Source organism: Rhagoletis pomonella, unplaced genomic scaffold (genome assembly GCF_013731165.1).
Source record: "Rhagoletis pomonella isolate Grant_MI unplaced genomic scaffold, Rhpom_1.0 Rhpom_scaffold_01101, whole genome shotgun sequence".
Lineage (NCBI taxonomy): Eukaryota > Metazoa > Arthropoda > Insecta > Diptera > Tephritidae > Rhagoletis > Rhagoletis pomonella.
Window position 1 is genome coordinate 19,946 of NW_023459655.1, and position 20,179 is coordinate 40,124.

General features: G+C 37.5%; 1 protein-coding gene across 1 annotated transcript; it reads left to right on the forward strand.

Moving 5' to 3' along the window:
• Positions 1-3,348: 3,348 nt before the first annotated feature.
• LOC118751945 (coiled-coil domain-containing protein 40-like) lies at positions 3,349-19,174 on the forward strand. The gene is made up of 6 exons (XM_036486770.1): positions 3,349-4,637; positions 4,728-4,870; positions 4,939-5,498; positions 5,608-5,752; positions 18,086-18,294; positions 18,365-19,174. Exons 1-6 carry the CDS (start codon positions 3,727-3,729, stop codon positions 19,163-19,165), a joined length of 2,769 nt encoding a protein of 922 aa, XP_036342663.1. The 5' UTR covers positions 3,349-3,726; the 3' UTR covers positions 19,166-19,174.
• Positions 19,175-20,179: the final 1,005 nt, after the last annotated feature.

Here is a 20,179-nt window from a genome sequence, read left to right on the forward strand (position 1 = left end):
TATCTTCTGTAAATATAGGCTGATTTCCCCCATTGGGGTCCTTTATACTCCGACTTTTGTCCAACATAAGGCCTCATACTCAGCAAACGAAAAGACTCCGAACCGGTGACTAGGAGGGCATTCATACGATCAACCCTTTTTTTCTCTTTTCTTTTATACAAAGTCTAAGAAAAAGTACACCTATAAAAGACGTGAGTGCCGCATGAACTTATCTCCCAAAGCTGGCAAATGCAAATAAGGATTAAAATTTTAAAACTAATTAATAAAATTAATGTAAAGTATTTACAAAGTTAACAAAAAAATACTCTTTTTCGCAACATCTATAAAGGACCCTTTTATTTTTCAAAAAATCTGTGCGACAGTTATTATCTTACGCCCTGTACTTTGCCATTCATATTGTGGCAAACACTACTTAGTAAGCAAAGTTAAGTGTGATAGTGAAAAGGTGTAAGCATGGACGTAGCAAAGTAGGTGCAGAGCGCTCGGGTATGAAATTCAGAAAAATATTAAATTAATTATAAGGCTTAAATTAAAAAACTGGCCATATATTCAGAAAGAGTTTGGAATTCTTTTGTAGAATTTAGTTGGGGAAAATTTCCTATAAGGGCGGTCATGGAAGAGGCGGTGAGCGAAGGGGGAGTGGGCGTGGCACCCCCGACCACATAGGCCCCCTATGGGTCCCTAGGGATGCCTTAGAAAAATCGCCAAATATCACAATTGGGTGCCACGTCCACTCCCCCTTTGATCACCATCTCTTTAACGACCGCCCTTATTGGAAAGCCAGCTCATTTAGTTATTTATTTTTAACATTTATTGTTGCTTTGAAAAAGATTTTTAAAAAATCTTTGTTTATTTGTACCTAATTAATGGTAATTTGTAACAATAAATTGCATAAAAAAATAAAAAAAAAAATAATTGTACTCCTTTTTTAGGTCCTGTGCTGCTTTTTTTTCTATCGAAAATATAAATGTATTGATTGCGCCGATCAGAGAGGATTTTTGAGAATAACTTTTGTGTGACGTCACACTGGTGCAATTCCGAGCGAGAAATGCCAAAACGTGAGCAAGAATGGAAGAAGAAGAAAAAAATGTTGCGAGGAAAACGTAAACAAGTTGCACAAGTGTGACGTCATGCAAACAACGATTCTGTCAAACTCGTTAAGAGAGGAATAGCGGTCCGAGATCGGCGCAACCTTTGTATTCTCTCAATCGTGATTTAATTCCGATGCGTTCTTATTAGCGGAGCTCTCGTATCTACCAGAAAAGCACACTGTGTATTGTTTTTACAATAAAAAACAAAAATGATAGAATACAAGATTGCGCCCATCAGAGAGAATTTTTGAGACGTCGCATTGGTGCAGAAGAAGAAATTTTGCAAGAAAAACGTAAACAAGTGGCACAAGTATGACGTCATACAAACAGCGATTCTGTCACATTCACTGAGAGCGGATGCCACCTTTGTTCTCTATATCATATACAAAAACATTACATGGTATTTCTAAAGTAACACGTTTCGGTTTCTGTGTACATCGAAAAGCAAGCACATTTTGCAGAGTAATTTTATATATATGTATTTTTTGTATTATTGAATAAATCTCATCGCGAGAAAAACAATCGTCAACATGCTTCCTTCATCCGGCATCGATCCCAGACTCAAACTCAAGACCCAATCACAAGATGAACTTGCGAATCAAGAACTTTTTGTTGACTATCTGAAGTCTCACTAAAGCACTCTGTACACGCATTGAATTTTCCATTAATTAAGTGTTAAAACTCCAGAAAAAAGTGTTCCTTATCAAATGCATCTATCGCCCGCGAGACCATTATACTGCCTAAGTATACTCAAATGTCGCCATACCGTTCACTTCGTAAAAGACAATACCAGCCTTAGGCCCTTTACAAAAATTTCCATTAAAAACTGTTTACGTATGGAAACCGAGCCGATCTAATGTGCATCAACAGCCGGCATGGAAACGAAACTTTCACACTCTGTAATGTTTACAAACACTCTGCTCAAAATATCCAAAGCAACACGTTTCACGTTTTTACACGGATGAATCCAAGCTAAAGAACAGGGTTGGCTACGGAGTTTTTTCTGTAGAATTAGGACTGGAAATATTCAACCGAATCCCGGGGCGCTGCAGCGTTTATCAGGCAGATCTAGCAAAAGAACAGGTGGCTGTGTACCTTAATACACATGCCGTAACGAAGACTACGATTAATATCTTCTCGGACAGCCATCAAATCAATGATATTAGCACGGTCTTCAAGGTCAACTTCACGTGGACAGCAGGACATAGAAATATTGATGAAAATTTCCAAGCCGATGAGCTAACCTCTTCTACTGCATGAAAACAGGAGTAAGATTGGTAACATTGATAACAAATTGATAAGAAAAAACGGAGGAACTGCTCAGCCATTCAAGAGAGGATATTTTGATGGTTATGGCTTATGTAATCGATTATTAACTATTTGGTAGCCACGCTTCGAGACTAGGAGCATTCTCCCATGAATATTTCAGAAGTTGCACAGGTAAGGAAGAAGAAGAAATATTTGAGCACTTCTTCTGTAGCTGTCGCAGAGAGCTTTCTGGGTAACTCTCTTATGGGAGGAATAAAACCACTCCTACACTTCATAAGAGCTAAAAAATGAAAAAAGTCGTTGATTGCCATACGGTGTAGTTGTTGATAGGGGAATCGTTCATGTACATATTTGTCAATGAGAGCCAATTTAATAATACGACTGCTGGTGTCTTCGTCATACCAGTTGTTCCTACGTGGAAAGTAGGAGAAGGAGCCAACCACCTCTTCCGCTGACACAACTACTACATACTTCTACTAACTACTACTTCTAATTATTAACTAATTATACTGGACTGTTATTCTAAGAGTAAACTTTCAAGCTTCATTGGGCCTCATACATAAAATAATGAGCTTAACAGCCTTATTATATATATCGAATGATAGGCGGCTCTGATTTCAAATTTATTACTCTATCGGTTGTCTTCGTCTTGCTTTACGTCGATTATGATTAGTAGGTCGTCTCGATTACGTTTAAACCGGCTGGAATGAAGCCGCCGGACTAATTGTTCCAGCACTCATCTGAGTGTAAGCTCGGACTCGAATTTCAGTACAAATGAGCTTGACCTCACTCCATCAGTGCAAAAAAATTTAGTATGAGCTTGAACTCACTTTTTATGCATGAGTCCTATTACATCTTCAATCAAGTTCTAAAAATTTCGTCTAACGCCCATGTAATTTCTACATTGTGCCGTTTTGCAAACGAGTGCGTTGGATGTTGCATTTTTTTATGATTCCTTCGTCTAACTACACCACCACCATCACAGCTCCTTGTAAAAATTTGTTTCAGCTTCCATTAAAAACTTTTCGTATGGAAACCGAACCGGTCTAATGTGCGTACATACATCTGTATGTTTTTATCATGGTTTGTATGTATGTACATGTCAACAAATAATACTCATTCAAAATTTGTTTGAGAAAAAAATCCAATAGCTGACATAGCAACGAGAATTTCACACTCTGTAATGTTTACAAGGGAATAACACTTAGCTCAAAATATCCAAAGCAACACGTTTCAATTTCAGTCGACCCCGAAAATCAAAAAACCAAAAAGTATTATTCAATTTTTACTTTCCAACTGAACCGGTTTTAGCTAGCGGTATATTTCACATTTTTATTTTGAAGAGGTTTTTTGAATCAACGCCACTATGAATAACGAACAAACCTCCGATGAGACCGCACCGGAAACGCAACCGACATTTGGCGACGATTTCGTTCCCGAACCCAAGTCGGAATCTGTAAAAGAACACGGCCATGATGGGCTTTCCGAATGCGAATTTGCAGCTATGACAGAGGCGCCAGCTCCACCTGAGCCGAAACCTATACGCTTGGCGCTTTTGCCACCGGACCATCCGCTCTTGGCAAAGTTCCAGGCAAACTTGAAGGAGTATCTTTTGCGCACGAAGGAGCAGTTGAAGAGTGAGATTGCCGAAATCAAATATCAACTCAAGTTAAAAGAAGCGACACGCGAAGAGCAGGGAGCGAAGCTATACGACTTGCAGCAAGGCATTAAGCGACAAAACGAACAGCTCGATGAATATGGACAAGAGATACAAACAAATATGGAGAAGCGTGTTGAAATGGAGGGTGTCGTTGCCAAACTCAAAGAGGAGTTCGAGGAACGTTTTCAAGTGAATAAGAATCAAAAGCAGAAGTATAATAAACGTATGGTCGAATTGGAGAACTTAAACACTTTAGAGGGACACATACGCAATTGGGCCGATGAGGTGGAGGACGAAGTGAAGAATGCCAAGCGTATCGTTGATCGTGATACCCAGCTGCAAAAGCAACTAAGCGAGGATAAGAAAAAATCTGACATGCTATTCTACCACCTGGATATGGAAGTGAAGAAGAAGGAACATCAGATCGAGATAATGCGCAGTGAGGTGCAAGATATGCGTGAAATAACCGATGCGCTGAAGATGAGCATTAATGATGCAAACACCGACTTGGAGGTGCTACAAACCGAGCACAAACGCTTGACTCTGGCGTGGAGCGAGGTGATTGTGGCCATACAACATCGCGATAAAATACTCTATCAAGCGCAACAAGCAATGGGGTGAGTACGAAATCGTCGAAGCGGTGATGTACTGTTAAGCTTAGCTCTGAGTGCATTGGTGTTCCAAAAAATGTGTTTTTGAACTTTCAGCAAAGAACAAGAGTCCATGAAACTTAACACCAGAAGCATTGAGGCCATCAAAAAGCAAATAGCAAAGGAAACAAAACTAAATGAAAAATTAGAGGTTTTTAAATCACGTCTTCTAGCCGATTGTGGTAATATTAAGCGCGAATGTAAGTAGGAGCTATTTTATTACTTCCGTAGTAGATATCTCTAATCTTTTATTGCTTACCACTTGCAGGTCAAAAGCAATCCGACACGCTTCTTGCTCTACAAACGAAACTCGAAGAACTTCCGCTTTGGTTGGAGCAAAATGAGAAAGATTTAACCGAAGCTAATCGCGAAGGCACTAATTTAGAAACTGAATTACGCAGATTACAATTGAAATGTGATAAAATGAATGCCAGAAAGTATCAGCTGGAGGAGAATATGCTGAAGCTGGCGCAAGAAGGTTTGATTACGGATAAAGCCAGTCAATATCGCTTGAAATTGTTTCGCGAAGCACAGGAAACACGCAGAGCCACCGAATTAAACTTGGCTATAGTGCAAAGCCAACTCTCGGAAATACTGCTGGATATAGAACGTTACCGGGGTATATTGATTCGTTTGAATCAGGAGCAAGAAGAACTGCAAAAGCGTTTGGATATAGCTGAACACAACGCGGAACTAATTTCGGCCGAGACGCGTAACATGGAAACACAAATCGATTTGAAACTAAAGAAGGTCGATCGTTTGTCGAGTCGTGTTGCCTATCTGTCTGGTATTGGCGAAGACGAGGGATTAAATGCAACGCGAAAGAAGGTAAATGTAGAGAAGCTAGTTGGAAAAATGCGGAACAATCAATTCGTATTTCTGTGATAGCTCATATAAAAAAGAGATATTCTTAAGACCACTGATTTGTTGCCTACAGATTAAATTGCTAGAGAAAGCCATATCATCCATGGAACAGCAAATACGTGAATTACAACAATTTTGGCTGATGATGCAGAATCACTATGTTAATTTGTCCGAGAAGCGAAATAATCAGCTAAATGAAATGCAGGTTACCCAAAAACGTAAGTATGTGTACTGTTAAACAAAAAATTAAGAAGAAACGATTCCGACATAAGCCTAACGCTGTAATATTTTGCACTGTTTCTAAATGATGTCAATAAACCAGCGATAGGCACAATTATTTTACTCTGCAAGCGTCTATACAAAATGTATAGAAAGCTTAAAGAGCCTTTCCCGGGGAAAGGTGACCGCCGTCACCGCAACAAACGCATATTCTCTTTCTAACCTAACTCTACAATCGTTTTTTGGTTTTAATCGAGACCAAACAAACTTCACCAATTATCTGTCCTCTGCAAAGTTGCGCCAGCTACTCAATTCATGTGTAGACAGGTCTTTGTGCACTTGTTCCTCCCTTTGTCTCCATGGTTGACTTTGCTTTCGTTGACCACTGAAAGTGCCGAGTGGTATAATCCTTGCACCACAGCATCAACATCCAACCACATGCCCAATCCAGCACAATCGATGAATTTTTTGCGAGTTTGACTATGCCTGGGTCATTATAAAGTCCGTACCTACAGTGCGTCATACTATCTTACACGGTAACCGTCGCGCACGCAAACAGGCTCTTAGATATTACGTAAAATAGTTCTCTCGAAAGTCCCCAAGGCATTCTTAACTTACCACGTCTTCGTTCAAGTTTCTTTTCCATAAAAAGTACGGTCGTGTCGAGAGATTTCATTCGGTTTTTTTTTTTTTGTTTATTAAGAGAACATGTAGTGGTAAGCAGTGCCCGCTTCTATTCCGCAGGGCCTGGGTTCAAGCCCCGGTCAAAGCATCATCGCAAAAAAAAAATTTCTTAACAGCGGTCGCCCCTCGGCAGGCAATGGCAAACCTCCGAGTGTATTTCTGCCATGAAAAACAGCTTCTCATAAAAATACAATCGCCGTTCGGAGTCGGCGTAAAACTGTTGGGCCCGTCTTCTTTGTGTGACAACATCAAGGCGCACGCCACAAATCGGAGAAGAAGCTCGGCCTAACACTAACATATGTGTAAGCGCCATCTATTATTATCAGGGCGCGGTTCGGTTCAGTGGTTCGAACCACTTAGAAAAAGCTTGTACCGATACAAGAACTAGTTCTCGAGTATCCTTGAACCGCGGTTCGGTTCGATTCAAGTTGTTCAATTTGTTTATGCTAAAGTATATTGGCCTTATTCATAAAAAATAAAGTAGGTTTAGAGAGTTTTATAAATTGGAAGTTTTCAAAAATTTTTCAATTTATAAACCTTTTAAAGCTACTTTATTTTTTATGAATAAGGCCAATATACTTTATATATTTTACGAAAATATGACAAATCCATAATATAAAAAATAAAGGCTTTGTTATTGAAATCAAATTTAGATATCCACATGTATAGTGGTGGAAAAAAATAGGGACGCGGCATTTTATCAAGTATTGGCTATTTTTCTTTTCCTTATTTATTGTTTATTTATTTTTTTTAACTATATAAAACCAATTTTCAAACTTTCTGCAAAAATTATGAATATTCTCCATAGTTTCAACTAAATTGCAAACTTTTTAATAAGAATTCCTAGGATTTTTTTTAATCTAAGGGCCAAATTCACTGGCCCTGGGACTGTGCATTCAGTCAATAAAATTAACGTATAGCGATTTTTTTACAATGCGCGAACCTATTTTTTAAATATTTTATTTTTCGCTAATTTTTTATAAAAATATCGTTAATTCTACAACAAAAATCCCGAAAATCAGAGTTCCAAACCTTGTGTAAAATCAAAGAAACTTCTGCAAAATTTCATTCAAATAATGCACTTTTTATTTACGCTCTCTACGTTGAGTATGCAGTTTTTTAGCTCATTCAATTTTAGTATAATAAAGTGCAAGTATGCGGAAGCTAGAACTTACCATTGATTTTTGGGAAATTTTTTTGTTGAAGATGTCGCACATTTTTTCCATATAAAAAAATTATCAAATATTATTTTATACGGAGAAAAAGAGCGACACCTTCAACAAAAAAATTCTAAAAATCAGTGGTAAGTCCTAGCTACCTTAACTTGCACTTTGTTATACTAAAATTGAATGGGCTAAAAAACTGCGTACTCAACTTTTTTCTGAAGAGTGTAAATAAAAAGTGTAACATTTTAATGAAAATTTGCAGAATTCTCTTTACTTTTGTATATGGTTTGGAACTCTAATTTTTTGGGTTTTTGTTGTACAATCAACCACATTTTTATAAAAAGTTAGCAAAAAATAAAATATTTAAAAACATAGTTGCCCGTATTGTAAAAAATTCGCCGTACCTAAACTTTATTGACTGGCTGTATGTTGGACAATTTTTTTCAATGGAAGAAAACAAAAAAAATTATTTAAAATCAACGCGATCAAAATGAAATTAGAAAATTTTTAATAAACTTTTTAAACTTTAAACTTTAGTCGAGTATGTATATTAAAACAGCATACTCAAAATTTCGAATTGACCCTCAAAATCTTAGCTTAATGTTAAAAACCTCATCTTCGGTAGACTGGAGCTGACACTGGCCTTAACTTCATATGTAGATGTATACCTATGGTCAAAATAATATCAGTGCTGCATTTTACTATTTTTCTTTTTTCGGTTTAATGTTCATTAATTTTTTATAAAAGTATAGCTCGTTATATAATAACAAGCATATAAATCCAAATTTCAAACTTTGTACGAAAATTAGAAAGTCTACAAATTTCCAGAAAATTGCATCAAAAATTCAAACTTTTTAATCCAAACTAAAAAAATCCGAGAGTTATGCCCATTTCGTTTGTACCGAAAAATGCAACCTTTTCTTTGTCCTCTACGCATAAACACTAAGAAGGGGGCGATGAGAAGGCAACATTTTTTGTATAAACGAAATCGCCATTAGAAATTTTATATTTAACTGGCATCGTTAAGCATTTTCTTCTATATAAAAAAGTATCAAGCATTCTTTACAGGACGAAATTACAACTCACGGAGTTGCCATCAAACAAAAAAAATGTTTGCAGTTTTACTATACGGGTTTTTAGACCAAGTTGCGTATCACAAAACTTGAAAAATGCTTTACTGGACTTTCATTTTAAACCGAATCGAATCATTTTTTGGAGTGATTTTCGGTTCGGTTTTGGCATTTCAAAATAAAAACGGTTCGGTTCGAAGCCCGTTAACAGGGACAGTTAGGTTCAAGAAACGGTTCGGTTTAAAACCGGGTTGCAGCCCTGATTATTACTATTAAGAGAGCATCTATTTAAATCTATCTCTAAGATGTGTGACTGTACCAACAGTTTATAAGTAAACATCTCATTTAGAGTTATTATTTGTAAATGGATTTCCCCCATCTCCTCGTCTCAGTTAGCCAATACCTCTTTGTAATCACCTGAACTTTCAGCACTGCGAAAGATAGTCGGAAGGCGATGGGACAAGGTCAAACGCACCGTAGTCGAATCGTTAGTTTAATAAGTAGGGACTAAATTTGACGCCCGCCAATAGCGGTTCTTGCTCTGCAGGCAAAGACCAGGCCTCGACTGGGTTTATGCCATCGCAGAAGAGGCTAGACCGAACATTAAAAAAAAAGGTTTGATAATTTTTATAAGCGCACAGTAGCACTAGGGAAATTTAAGCACTAACGGAACCTATATGTTCCTCAGCCTCTCTCGGGCCACCACGGGATACACAGTAGAGTTTACAAAAAAATTTTAGATCTATTAATTTGACGCCCAATAGCGAATGGTCAGGCAAGCCAAAGGGGCCTATGAGCACGAACTGGTTTCCTGACAAAGTAATGGAACTTAGCTTGCCCTCATAGTAATATGCGACTCACTGAGGATACCGATTATAATTATAGGCTTATTTGGGTTGGCTGAGGATACCCCATGTAGTACTAATATATATATGTATGTATGCCGTAAGGGACCACCAAAGTGTACACCCTTCTTATGGAGCTTAGTGGTTGACGATCTTCTATAGAATCGCTAGCTAAAAAAGGGTATCACAGTCAAGAACACACGGACTGAGCGGTAAATCTGAAAACACACTTTGCGACAGTGACCAAAGTCTAGTGTAATTTAATATATTTTAACTCCTCCAAAACGGTTAGAGATAAATAAACTAAAATATCCCGTACTCAACCTAAATAAAAAGCTTTTGCGCAGAAAATAATTAGAAGTGCTTGCGAAGCGATAGAGAAGCCGTCCAAATTAATCAGCTCTAGAATGCTCCCCAACTTTAGCGGTCCTAGAATCAGCAAGCGACTTTATCTAGGGTAGTGGACGAATCCTTGCTATATGATGTTCCTATATGAGCACATTCTCTATAAAACGAGACACATGTCTAGACCTTTATTCGCGGCGACAAAACGGCTTTGTGCAGTGAGAGTCATAATCGCCTTCACGCCAACTTGAACCAACCAATTGAAGTTGGCGAGCTAGCACAATGCACAATTTCTCGAGAGAAAACATGGTGACTATAGGCGATGGATAATCAGATAAATGTATGCACTGATTGCATAACCTATAGGAAGCAATCGCAAGGCTCTTCGTTTAAGATTTCGACATATCTAATTCTTGAGCTTGCACCAATTACATCAGGTAGGGGCGAAAGCATGCGTATTCTATGAAGAGTAAAAATTTTAACGGGGCTATCCCCAAAAAAAATGGAAGTTTTCACTCTAAGTATCCTGAGGTAAAGTCATTCTTAACCTTGGATTGTACAGATAATCACAATTCCATCGCAATCCATCTCGCCTGGAAACCGCACACAAATGTTTCTTAGGGTCAAAATATAGTGGAGCGGCGAGCAAAGAGCATCGAACAAAGCGTCGATTTCAAACGCTTATGTTTCAATGGAAGAATGCATAGTGCAGAGCAAAGCGTACATACACGTTTGTAATTGGAGCTTTGCTCGATGCTAGCTCTTCGCTTTGCTCGCCACTCCACTATGTTTTTACCCTTACAGCCCTATTCGCGTGCAATAACAAAACTTGCCGCTATAACTATTGTCATGCTTATAATCAATTGTCACGTTTAGTTATGCAGAGAGCAATTTGAAAGCTCTAACGGTGACAATTGCTATTATTTTTGTGATGACCTATTGAGTACGTGACAACGCTAAAACATATGTTAATAATTATTTTAAATTTTACGAATTTTGCAGAAAAAAGTTACAAAGTTGTATTAAATAAAAACTGTGCAACCATTTTATTTGCTTAAATAATGGGTGATTTTTTAAGAGCTTGATACCTTTTTTTTTTAAAAAAAACGCATAAAATTTGCAAAATCTCATCGGTTCTTTATTTGAAACGTTAGATTGGTCCATGACATTTACTTTTTGAAGATAATTTCATTTAAATGTTGACCGCGGCTGCGTCTTAGGTGGTCCATTCGGAAAGTCCAATTTTGGGCAACTTTTTCGAGCATTTCGGCCGGAATAGCCCGAATTTCTTCGGAAATGTTGTCTTCCAAAGCTGGAATAGTTGCTGGCTTATTTCTGTAGACTTTAGACTTGACGTAGCCCCACAAAAAATAGTCTAAAGGCGTCAAATCGCATGATCTTGGTGGCCAACTTACCGGTCCATTTCTTGAGATGAATTGTTCTCCGAAGTTTTCCCTCAAAATGGCCATAGAATCGCGAGCTGTGTGGCATGTAGCGCCATCTTGTTGAAACCACATGTCAACCAAGTTCAGTTCTTCCATTTTTTGGCAACAAAAAGTTTGTTAGCATCGAACGATAGCGATCGCCATTCACCGTAACGTTGCGTCCAACAGCATCTTTGAAAAAAATACGGTCCAATGATTCCACCAGCGTACAAACCACACCAAACAGTGCATTTTTCGGGATGCATGGGCAGTTCTTGAACGGCTTCTGGTTGCTCTTCACTCCAAATGCGGCAATTTTGCTTATTTACGAAGCCATTCAACCAGAAATGAGCCTCATCGCTGAACAAAATTTAAAGCGCGAAACACATTTCGAACCGAACACTGATTTTGGTAATAAAATTCAATGAGTTGCAAGCGTTGCTCGTTAGTAAGTCTATTCATGATGAAATGTCAAAGCATACTGAGCATCTTTCTCTTTGACACCATGTCTGAAATCCCACGTGATCTGTCAAATACTAATGCATGAAAATCCTAACCTCAAAAAAATCACCCGTTATGTGTGTCAAAAAGATACCATTTGCGTTTGCTTATCATAATAATGCAGAATATTAATAATGAAGGAAATAATTATTATGCGCGCGTCTATTGATATGGAGTAAGAAGGAATTATTCAGAGAAGAAGACTTCTGAGGGGACCCCGGGACAACAGTTTTTACCCATTTGCAGTTCGGGGTGGTCGTTACAAAACTGCATCTGCTCTTGTGTGGTGCGTTTATATTTTTCACGCCTGTTAATACACGAATTCCTAATAAAATGAAATAAATTTTCCTATTATAAAATTGCTCACTTTTCGGGCGTTTCGTAATCCATTGCGGTATATTTTAATTAAAAGAAATCCAGTCTGTTGCAGTGGCGGTCAAAAAGAACAATTAAAATGTAAAGAACAGCTGTTTCACTACAGAGAAACTTTCGCCACAATTGGCAAATAAAACGAGCTTTTCGGTTGTCATTATTGAATGTGCATACCTGTGACTACAGTTGATGACACGATAATGACAATTGAACTGTGACAATTGACGGCTGTGACAACACGCGAATAGGGCTGTTAGTCAGTCAACGCATTGCAACGGCAAAAACATACACCCCTATTCTGCAACTCTTTCGTATTCGGATTTTGCTACGAATCGTAGAAATAGTATGCTGCAATCCGAATCGTATTTTCGAAATTCGTAACAATGGCATGGCTAAAAACGAACGAGTAAGCCTTTTTGCGTAATTTTGTACGAAAACAATTCTGTGTCGGAGGCGAGATAAAAGATGTAAATCAAATGTGTGTTTGCAGGAAATATTAGTGGTGTTCATTTAAACAGATAAAATTGTCCTTCGCATACACGTATATTTTTATCCACTGCTTTATATAAACGAGCGAAAAATAATCTTTGTTGCCCCTTATCGAGAAACTTGGGCCCAGTTTAGTTATTTTTACAATGCTTTTCGGTAGTTGTGTCCAAACGCATAATCCGAATCCAAAAACTTTAACATCACGTGTAATCGAAGGATTAAAATTTTATTCAAAACAAATGTTTCAAATTTCCAAGCACTATCTTATTAATAAATTCGGATTGCACTATGCATTTTTTTGCAAATTTCGACGTGGGTTCTGCGCAAAAATACTGTGGATGGCGTAGCCAGAGTGATGTGCACAAGAAGTGTTGTATACCTTTGACATGCGGAAGCCCCTCTTCTCCGGCAACACAGAAAGGAGAATTCTACTTAGTAAAGGTTATAATCCCTAAGGCAGAAGCAATTGCAACAGGGGGTGGACCTAATAAAGTGCATGTTTTCAATGGCTTGGAAGAAGTTGTTGTTGCATTAACTGGATTGAGAACCAGTTCTTCAGGCATAGGAGTAGTTCTGGCTTGTGGTTCAGCAATTCAACCGGAAGCTGACATAGACGCGTCCATGGTTACTATGCCCGACAGCTCCGCATATCTTTGTCAAATCATTCCCATAGCGCGCTCTTGCTCCGCTGCTATAATTGCAAATGCAATAGAATCCACCGTTTCCTTCGAAATATGTAAAATCAAAACATTTTACTATAAATAAGCACTTCATGAATGTTTTTTTAATTCCTTTCCACTTTGTTTTCCTTCATTCAGCTATCTTCGAAAAACAACTGATAGCTGGCAATGCTGCACATGTTTCCGCAAGGGTTGCAGCATGTGGATTTTTCGTTTTTCGTAGCTGAGCTACGAACTACGAATTACGAAAATTCGGGTTCTAGAATAAGGGGGATAATTTCGGAGAGGTAAGGAAGTGTTGATTGAGAAAGTACATGAAACCAAGGATGCATTGTAACGTTAATTTCAGCGTTTACCAAAAAAAAAAATTCAATCGTTTCTGTTGAAACGATTCACTTTTTTATCGTTTAGGTAATTTATCAAAATAATTCTATTTTGCTTATTAACGTTAATGCTGAAGCTGTAGCATGCATTTAGGTGCTAGGCATGATACAAAAAAGAAGGTAGTTTCATTTAATGGCATTCCTTGTTTTTGTTAACCATTTGACTTTTAATAAAATTATGACATTTCATCAAATTCATGCTGCCTGATCACTAGAAGAAATATTTTTTTTTTCTTTTAACCAGAAGATTTTATCAGTACATTCAACGATGTGGAATATGATGAACTAGAAAATTATGCCTGCTACATGATTTCGAAAATGGGGTTGACGACTAGGTTTCAGAAAGCATGAAGAAAGTGTATGCTTACATATCGTCGCTTAAAGTACCAAACCGCGTATCGTCGTTCTGCAAAACCGCGTGACTGACATTTTTTGCCAAAAATGGGATTTGCTCACACAAGCTTTTGGCTCAAGCCTTATCCATTCGTCCTGAAATGTGATTTCTTTGTAAAAAAAGAGAACCATTTTGAAATATGAGTGTTTCTCTACAAAACAATTTATGTAACCTCACATACGCAGTTGTGCATTTTGTTGATACACGTTTATGTACTTTAAACGAGGATCTGTTAGTTGTTTATCGGAGGGCGATCTCTTCAAGCCGACTTCAGGTATTTTGCATAAATTAAGAATTTGTGAAATTTAATGATGATGCGCTAATCACAAAGCCTAATTTTTTGCAAAATCTTATGAGAAATTTAAAAGTAAATTTGAACCGAAATATAAAAAGGTTTTATTTGGGAAGAACATCCTTTAGATTCGAATCGCAAGATTGCATTCAAAATAAGAAAACAAAAAAATAGCAGAATAATGCGCGCGTGGTTTTTATTACAAAATGAAAAGAACAATTACGATGAAGTCTCCTTTAACAGTTTACATTTTAAATATTTTTAATAAAAAAAAGGAGCGAACCACGTAAGTAAAAAAAGTACCAAACACTGATAATTACCATTAATGGTTTTTAATTTCAAATGTCATTACATTGGTATAAATATGGGAAAGAAAATACTCCGATTTATTGTTTTAATATCATCAAAGTGGCAAGGCCGTTGATAATACTCACAACTTATACAACTTATAAACTTAAAAAAATTTTATTATCCATCAAAAGTTGTTTATTGAAACTAAATACCTTCTTTTTTGTATCATGGTCATATATATAATACTCCTATATTGGCAGTAAGAGCTAGTACCGTCCGAAAACACTACAGTACAGATATATCAATAAACACGTACGAAAGAATAGAAACACATACGTTTATAAATATGTAAACATGTACACAACACATATACAAAAACGGCACTCAAGTACACAATACATTGACAAAAACAGTACTAGACTGTCTCGCTTTGATTTCGGAATGCTTACACATTGAGAAGTTAGCTTACTGCCAATATAGACCCAATAAACATTTGGCTTGGTTAACAATTCTAAAATGATTGGAAAACTAACATTTTTTTCAAGTCTCACCTTCGATAATGAATGTGGAATATGTTAGTATTCGATTCGAGAACTAGGCCATTCTCCAGCAAAACGGAGCCTTCGTTATCCAATGAATTTTTCCTTCGTTCTGAATTCGAAATCCAGCCCATTATCGAATTGAAATTTTAATGAGAGAGAGTGTTTGTATTATATTTCCATTCAAAAATGAGCTGGATTTCACTTCCTCTCTTGTTACTATGGTTTTAATTTTTTTCGAACACATCTCGAATGTATTTCCAATACATTATGAACGTTGGAAAACTAAGGTTGGTTATGAGTTCGTTCTCAGTTCGATATTTATATTGGATATCGAAGGTAATTTTCGAACGTTCGCCAAAATGTTTATAGGGGAAGTATTACATATAAGATCATGGTGCTAGGTGTTTATAGTGAGTTGGCAATGGCATACAACAACAACTTTTCGTTGATTTATTTTGTTTCGCTGTTAACGATTGAAGATTTATTTCGTTTCGACGTTAGCGATTGAGTTTTGTTTCGTTAATTCAGCTCTGCAACGAAACGAAATTATTTTGACAAGCTATTTTTGCGCATCAACAAAACGAAATCGATTCATATAGTTTGTTGAGCATCTCTGCATAAAACCTGTTGACTTTTAACGTTCCTAGCAACTTCCAAAAGAAGAAAATGTATATTCCTATTATCCGCGCAGAATATTATTTATATGTGGTATATGAAGGAATTCCTTCATTTTTACTAAGTGACCTTAAATATATCGTCCCACCTACTACGTTTGTGTAGGCCTCAACTAAGTTGTAACCCATTTGCAAGCGCTAAGCTTGTCCCGTCCGTTTAAGATTGGATTGTTTCGGAAACTCCAACACGTTTTCTGATGCCACAGTCGATAAGTCAAGTAGACCTTTCGTAGTCTACAGCGACCTAAAAGTGCTTTAATAAAAATTCTCAATTTAGTTTTTTGAATGTTTAATAAGATTTTCTACACTTCTGCACTCCAAATTGAATAGGAAAAATTTAGTGGAAAGGGCTAAGAAATCCCTAGCAGCATAGTACAAGCTCAAAAGGACATTTGGAAAGCAATGGGAATTGTTGCGGCGCCTGTGGGATGTATACCGCAGTCATCAGACCAATTTCCAACCCACTGGTCCTTAGTATGGTGGAAGGCTCTAGAAAAAGGGAATAACAGGAAAATAATAGGAAAATTGCAAAGACTCGCATGCCTAAGGTCGAGGCCACGCAATGAGCGGCAAAGCGGTGAGCGGCGCCATACAAAAACACCGCTCAGCCGCTCAGTGCATGGCCACTTCAACAGTGTTTCATATGTTTTAATTTTGAGCCGCTTTGCCGCTCATTACAAAATGCGCCCTCAGGCTCAGTGAGGGCCAATACATGGAAGACAACCAATTTCGAGTATGCAGAAATACTGAATGAAATAAAAGGGGGCCGGCTCAATGCAATTAAAGCTGACATAGAAGCTAGCACTGATTACATTACGCCTGCTTGGGAATTCAATACTAGAGTTCCTATGAGGTTCCCGGCCAAAGAAGAATTGGATGCAGGAATAACAGTACCAGAGGAAGGACTGCAGATCAACCGATCCTGACATCATCTGAGTGACAGCAGCGTCTTTCAAACAAAGATCTACGCTATAGAAGTGGTGGCTAGTCTTTTACGTAGTAGTATGGTTCCAGAAGATTGAGCCACTATCTTTGTCGATAGTCAAGCAGCACTGAATACAGTAGGATCTAAAATAGTGATATCTGGTATTCCATCGTCGGTCGCACAAAGCTAACGTAACTGAGCCATATCAACGTCACTCTATGCTAGGTCCCCGGACATAGCAATATTGAAGAGAATGAGTCGGCTACTGAGATGGCCAGATACGGAAAATGTATGACTAATATATTGTTTTATAAGCAGGAACGTTGCGAGACCACAAGATTATTAAGCCGCGGCTTAATAGGAAAAAGGCGAGGGACCCACTGAAGCTCAATAGGTCTGCAGTAAGAGTCCTTATCCTTGTCATCACAGGACACTATGCTATAGCACCAATGCTTAAATAGTGTCGAATACCAACAAGTAATCTCCGCAAAAGCTGCTGATATGAGGATGAGTCAAATTGACCACCTTCTGTGTCGACGTCCGGGTCTAAAGTCGAAGCGCCTGAATCACTTGGGTTCACACTTCTTCAACAGTCTGAGCGAGATAGCGAAGTTGGAACTGTTGGATCTCCCCGGCTTCATTAGGGATAGTAATTGGTTCAGTAGAATGATTTGAAAGTACTTAGCTACTCTCTCGGTTTTGGGTACATGTCTCCGCCTGACACTCGCTTGAAGAGGACACTCACAATGGACAATTCTGTATCAGAGTAGGCTAACCTAGCCTACCCTTTGATGTTAGACCTTAGCAATAAGAACGTTCGCTGAACGGTTACAGTAAAATTTGTTATAACTGCTTCCAAGTAAAGATCATTGGCATGAAACCCTCCTCCCCTTTTGGTTACGCGGTCTTACCAGCATGGACTGTTATTTTATGGACATTTTATTTTTAACTTTAAAGCCCAATAGGTCTGCTGTGGTATGCCAAGTTTTCAAAGTAATCTGAAGGTATGTATTTAAATTATTCCTTTCGGCATTAATGCGAATAGTGACACAAAACACAGCTCCTCCGTTATCCAAATGCCTAAAGGTGTATACAAAGAACTTGACTAAGCAAAGAACTGACTTTAGAATATCGAAACCAGTAATAACTCTCACGCTTTAGGGGACTTAATTGTATGAGGGGCGGACATACTTCCAACCCTTTATCTGCTTCTTACTATTTTTTACTTATTTTGAAAATATCCGGCACTTTGCAGAGCTCGGTATTGTAAAGCAAAAGTCGCTGAAGATCGATGTAGATCTAGAAAAGCAAGAGGAAGCTACAAAAGAACTGGAGCGTGACATAGAAATATTCTTAACGAAATTGGAGATATTGAATAAAAAAATAAGTAAGGCGCGCCAGCAGCATGATACCGAGGAAAATGAATGCCAATTGGAGCACACGGAGCTAGTACTCAAATTAAAGGTAAGCCATTAACGAGGTTTCTTAATGCTCTCAGCCTCTAACAAAACGAATTTCTATTTAATTTACATAGGACCACGAAATGAATGTTTTGAATATGGAAGCCGAAATTGATGAGCTGCAGGATGAGATCGAGCATTATAAAGACTTGGTATTGGATAAACATCGCGAATCACTCTCGTGGGAGACCAAATATAAGCTCATAGAGGAGACGCTGCGTTGGCGCAAGGATGAAACGAATCTCACCAGCGAAATCGGTAATATGAAATCGGAGATACATCGCATGCGTATACGTTTTCAACAGCTGATGCGCGCTCAAGAGAAGCTTGCACAAGATTTGCAACATGGTGTGGCACATCGTGAGCACATCTATGTTGCCGCCTCGGCAAAGAAGTTGGCCGAGGTGAAAGCACAACGCATGAAAACTGGTATTTCATCCGAGCAGAAAGTCATCGATTTGCGTAATCGTTTGAAGAAGATACAAAATGAGATAAGCATCATTAACGATCAGCAACTTGTAAAGGTTACTCGCGAAAACGAACGCATACGCGCCGATCTAAATCGTTTATACAACAATATTGAAGGTGAAAAGGCAAACGACGAAGAGTATCGCCAGAAGATTGATGAGTGCATGTTGTTGAAACATTACAATTTAGAGCGCATTGTACGCAAACAAAATCGGGCAAAGTCCTATAGGCGTTTGGGTGTGGGAACTGTAACACCGAAAATGCGTTCCGATTCAACGATAGGACAACTGGTACAAAAGCAAATGGAAATCAATGATAATCTCTTGGACGTAGTGCAGATTTTGACCAATGACTTTGCAGAAAAGAAAAAATTCTTTGCAAAAATTATCCAAGTTCTAAGAGACTAAGAGGTATATACATACATATATATCTATATCCTTTTTCAGAATATTTGCCTTTAATTAACGATTTTTTTGGTAAATAAATATATTTCGGACATCGAATTTCTTAAAAATATTTTTACTATTTACTTCCCGCCCATGGTGCAATTATTGCAAGTACATATTGTCTTCCCAGAGAGTATTGCTTCACATCGAAATTCGTGCTCTATTAGTTTAATTTTTAACCGACTTCACAAATTTTATGTATGTTACCGCATAACTTCGGACCACGTTAACCGATTTTGAATTGAAGTCGGTTTTGTTTTTTGCTTAAAAATTAGTTGTGACCAAGGCATATCAAACAGGTAGTAGCATTAGAGCAAAAACAACATTTGCGTGTATTTTTTTGTTGCTTCTGATATCGAAAGTGTCAAAAACTGTTGATTTTTTTCTTCTAAATCAAAGCATGCCATGTGAAATACAAAAAAAAAATAAAGAATAAAAAATTGAAATTGGAAAAAAAATAAAATTGTTGCCACTTTTTTTCTTAGTAAATTTGCTTGCTTCTCGAAGCATTGATCCGTCCTTTGCAAGGCCCAGCCATCAGCGCACAGTGGTCAATAAATGGAATTTAATGTTCATAATTCACTGGAGCCTCCATTTCTCAACCAATTTCATATTTTTTTTTGTATTTTAAATCAAAGCTAATAAAATTTTCAAGAGGCTAGTTGATCCCGAATTTGAATTTTTATTTGTTTATATTAAATTTTTTAGTGCAAAGTGCAGAAAAGGTGCCAATATTGAAGAAGATCGGTTATCCTGTTCCAGCTAATAAAAGTTTCATAATAAAAACTAAGTAAAAATAATTGTAGGGTTATCCCAAAACGAAAAAAAAATTAAAAAGTTTGAAATGTTATAAAAAAAATTTCACCAAAAGTATTTTTTTTTTTTTGGTTTTTATAAAAATGTGCATTTATGGCAAAATATGTAAGAATATGCACTAACAAATCGATGTCATCTTAACACAAAACTCTTGATTCG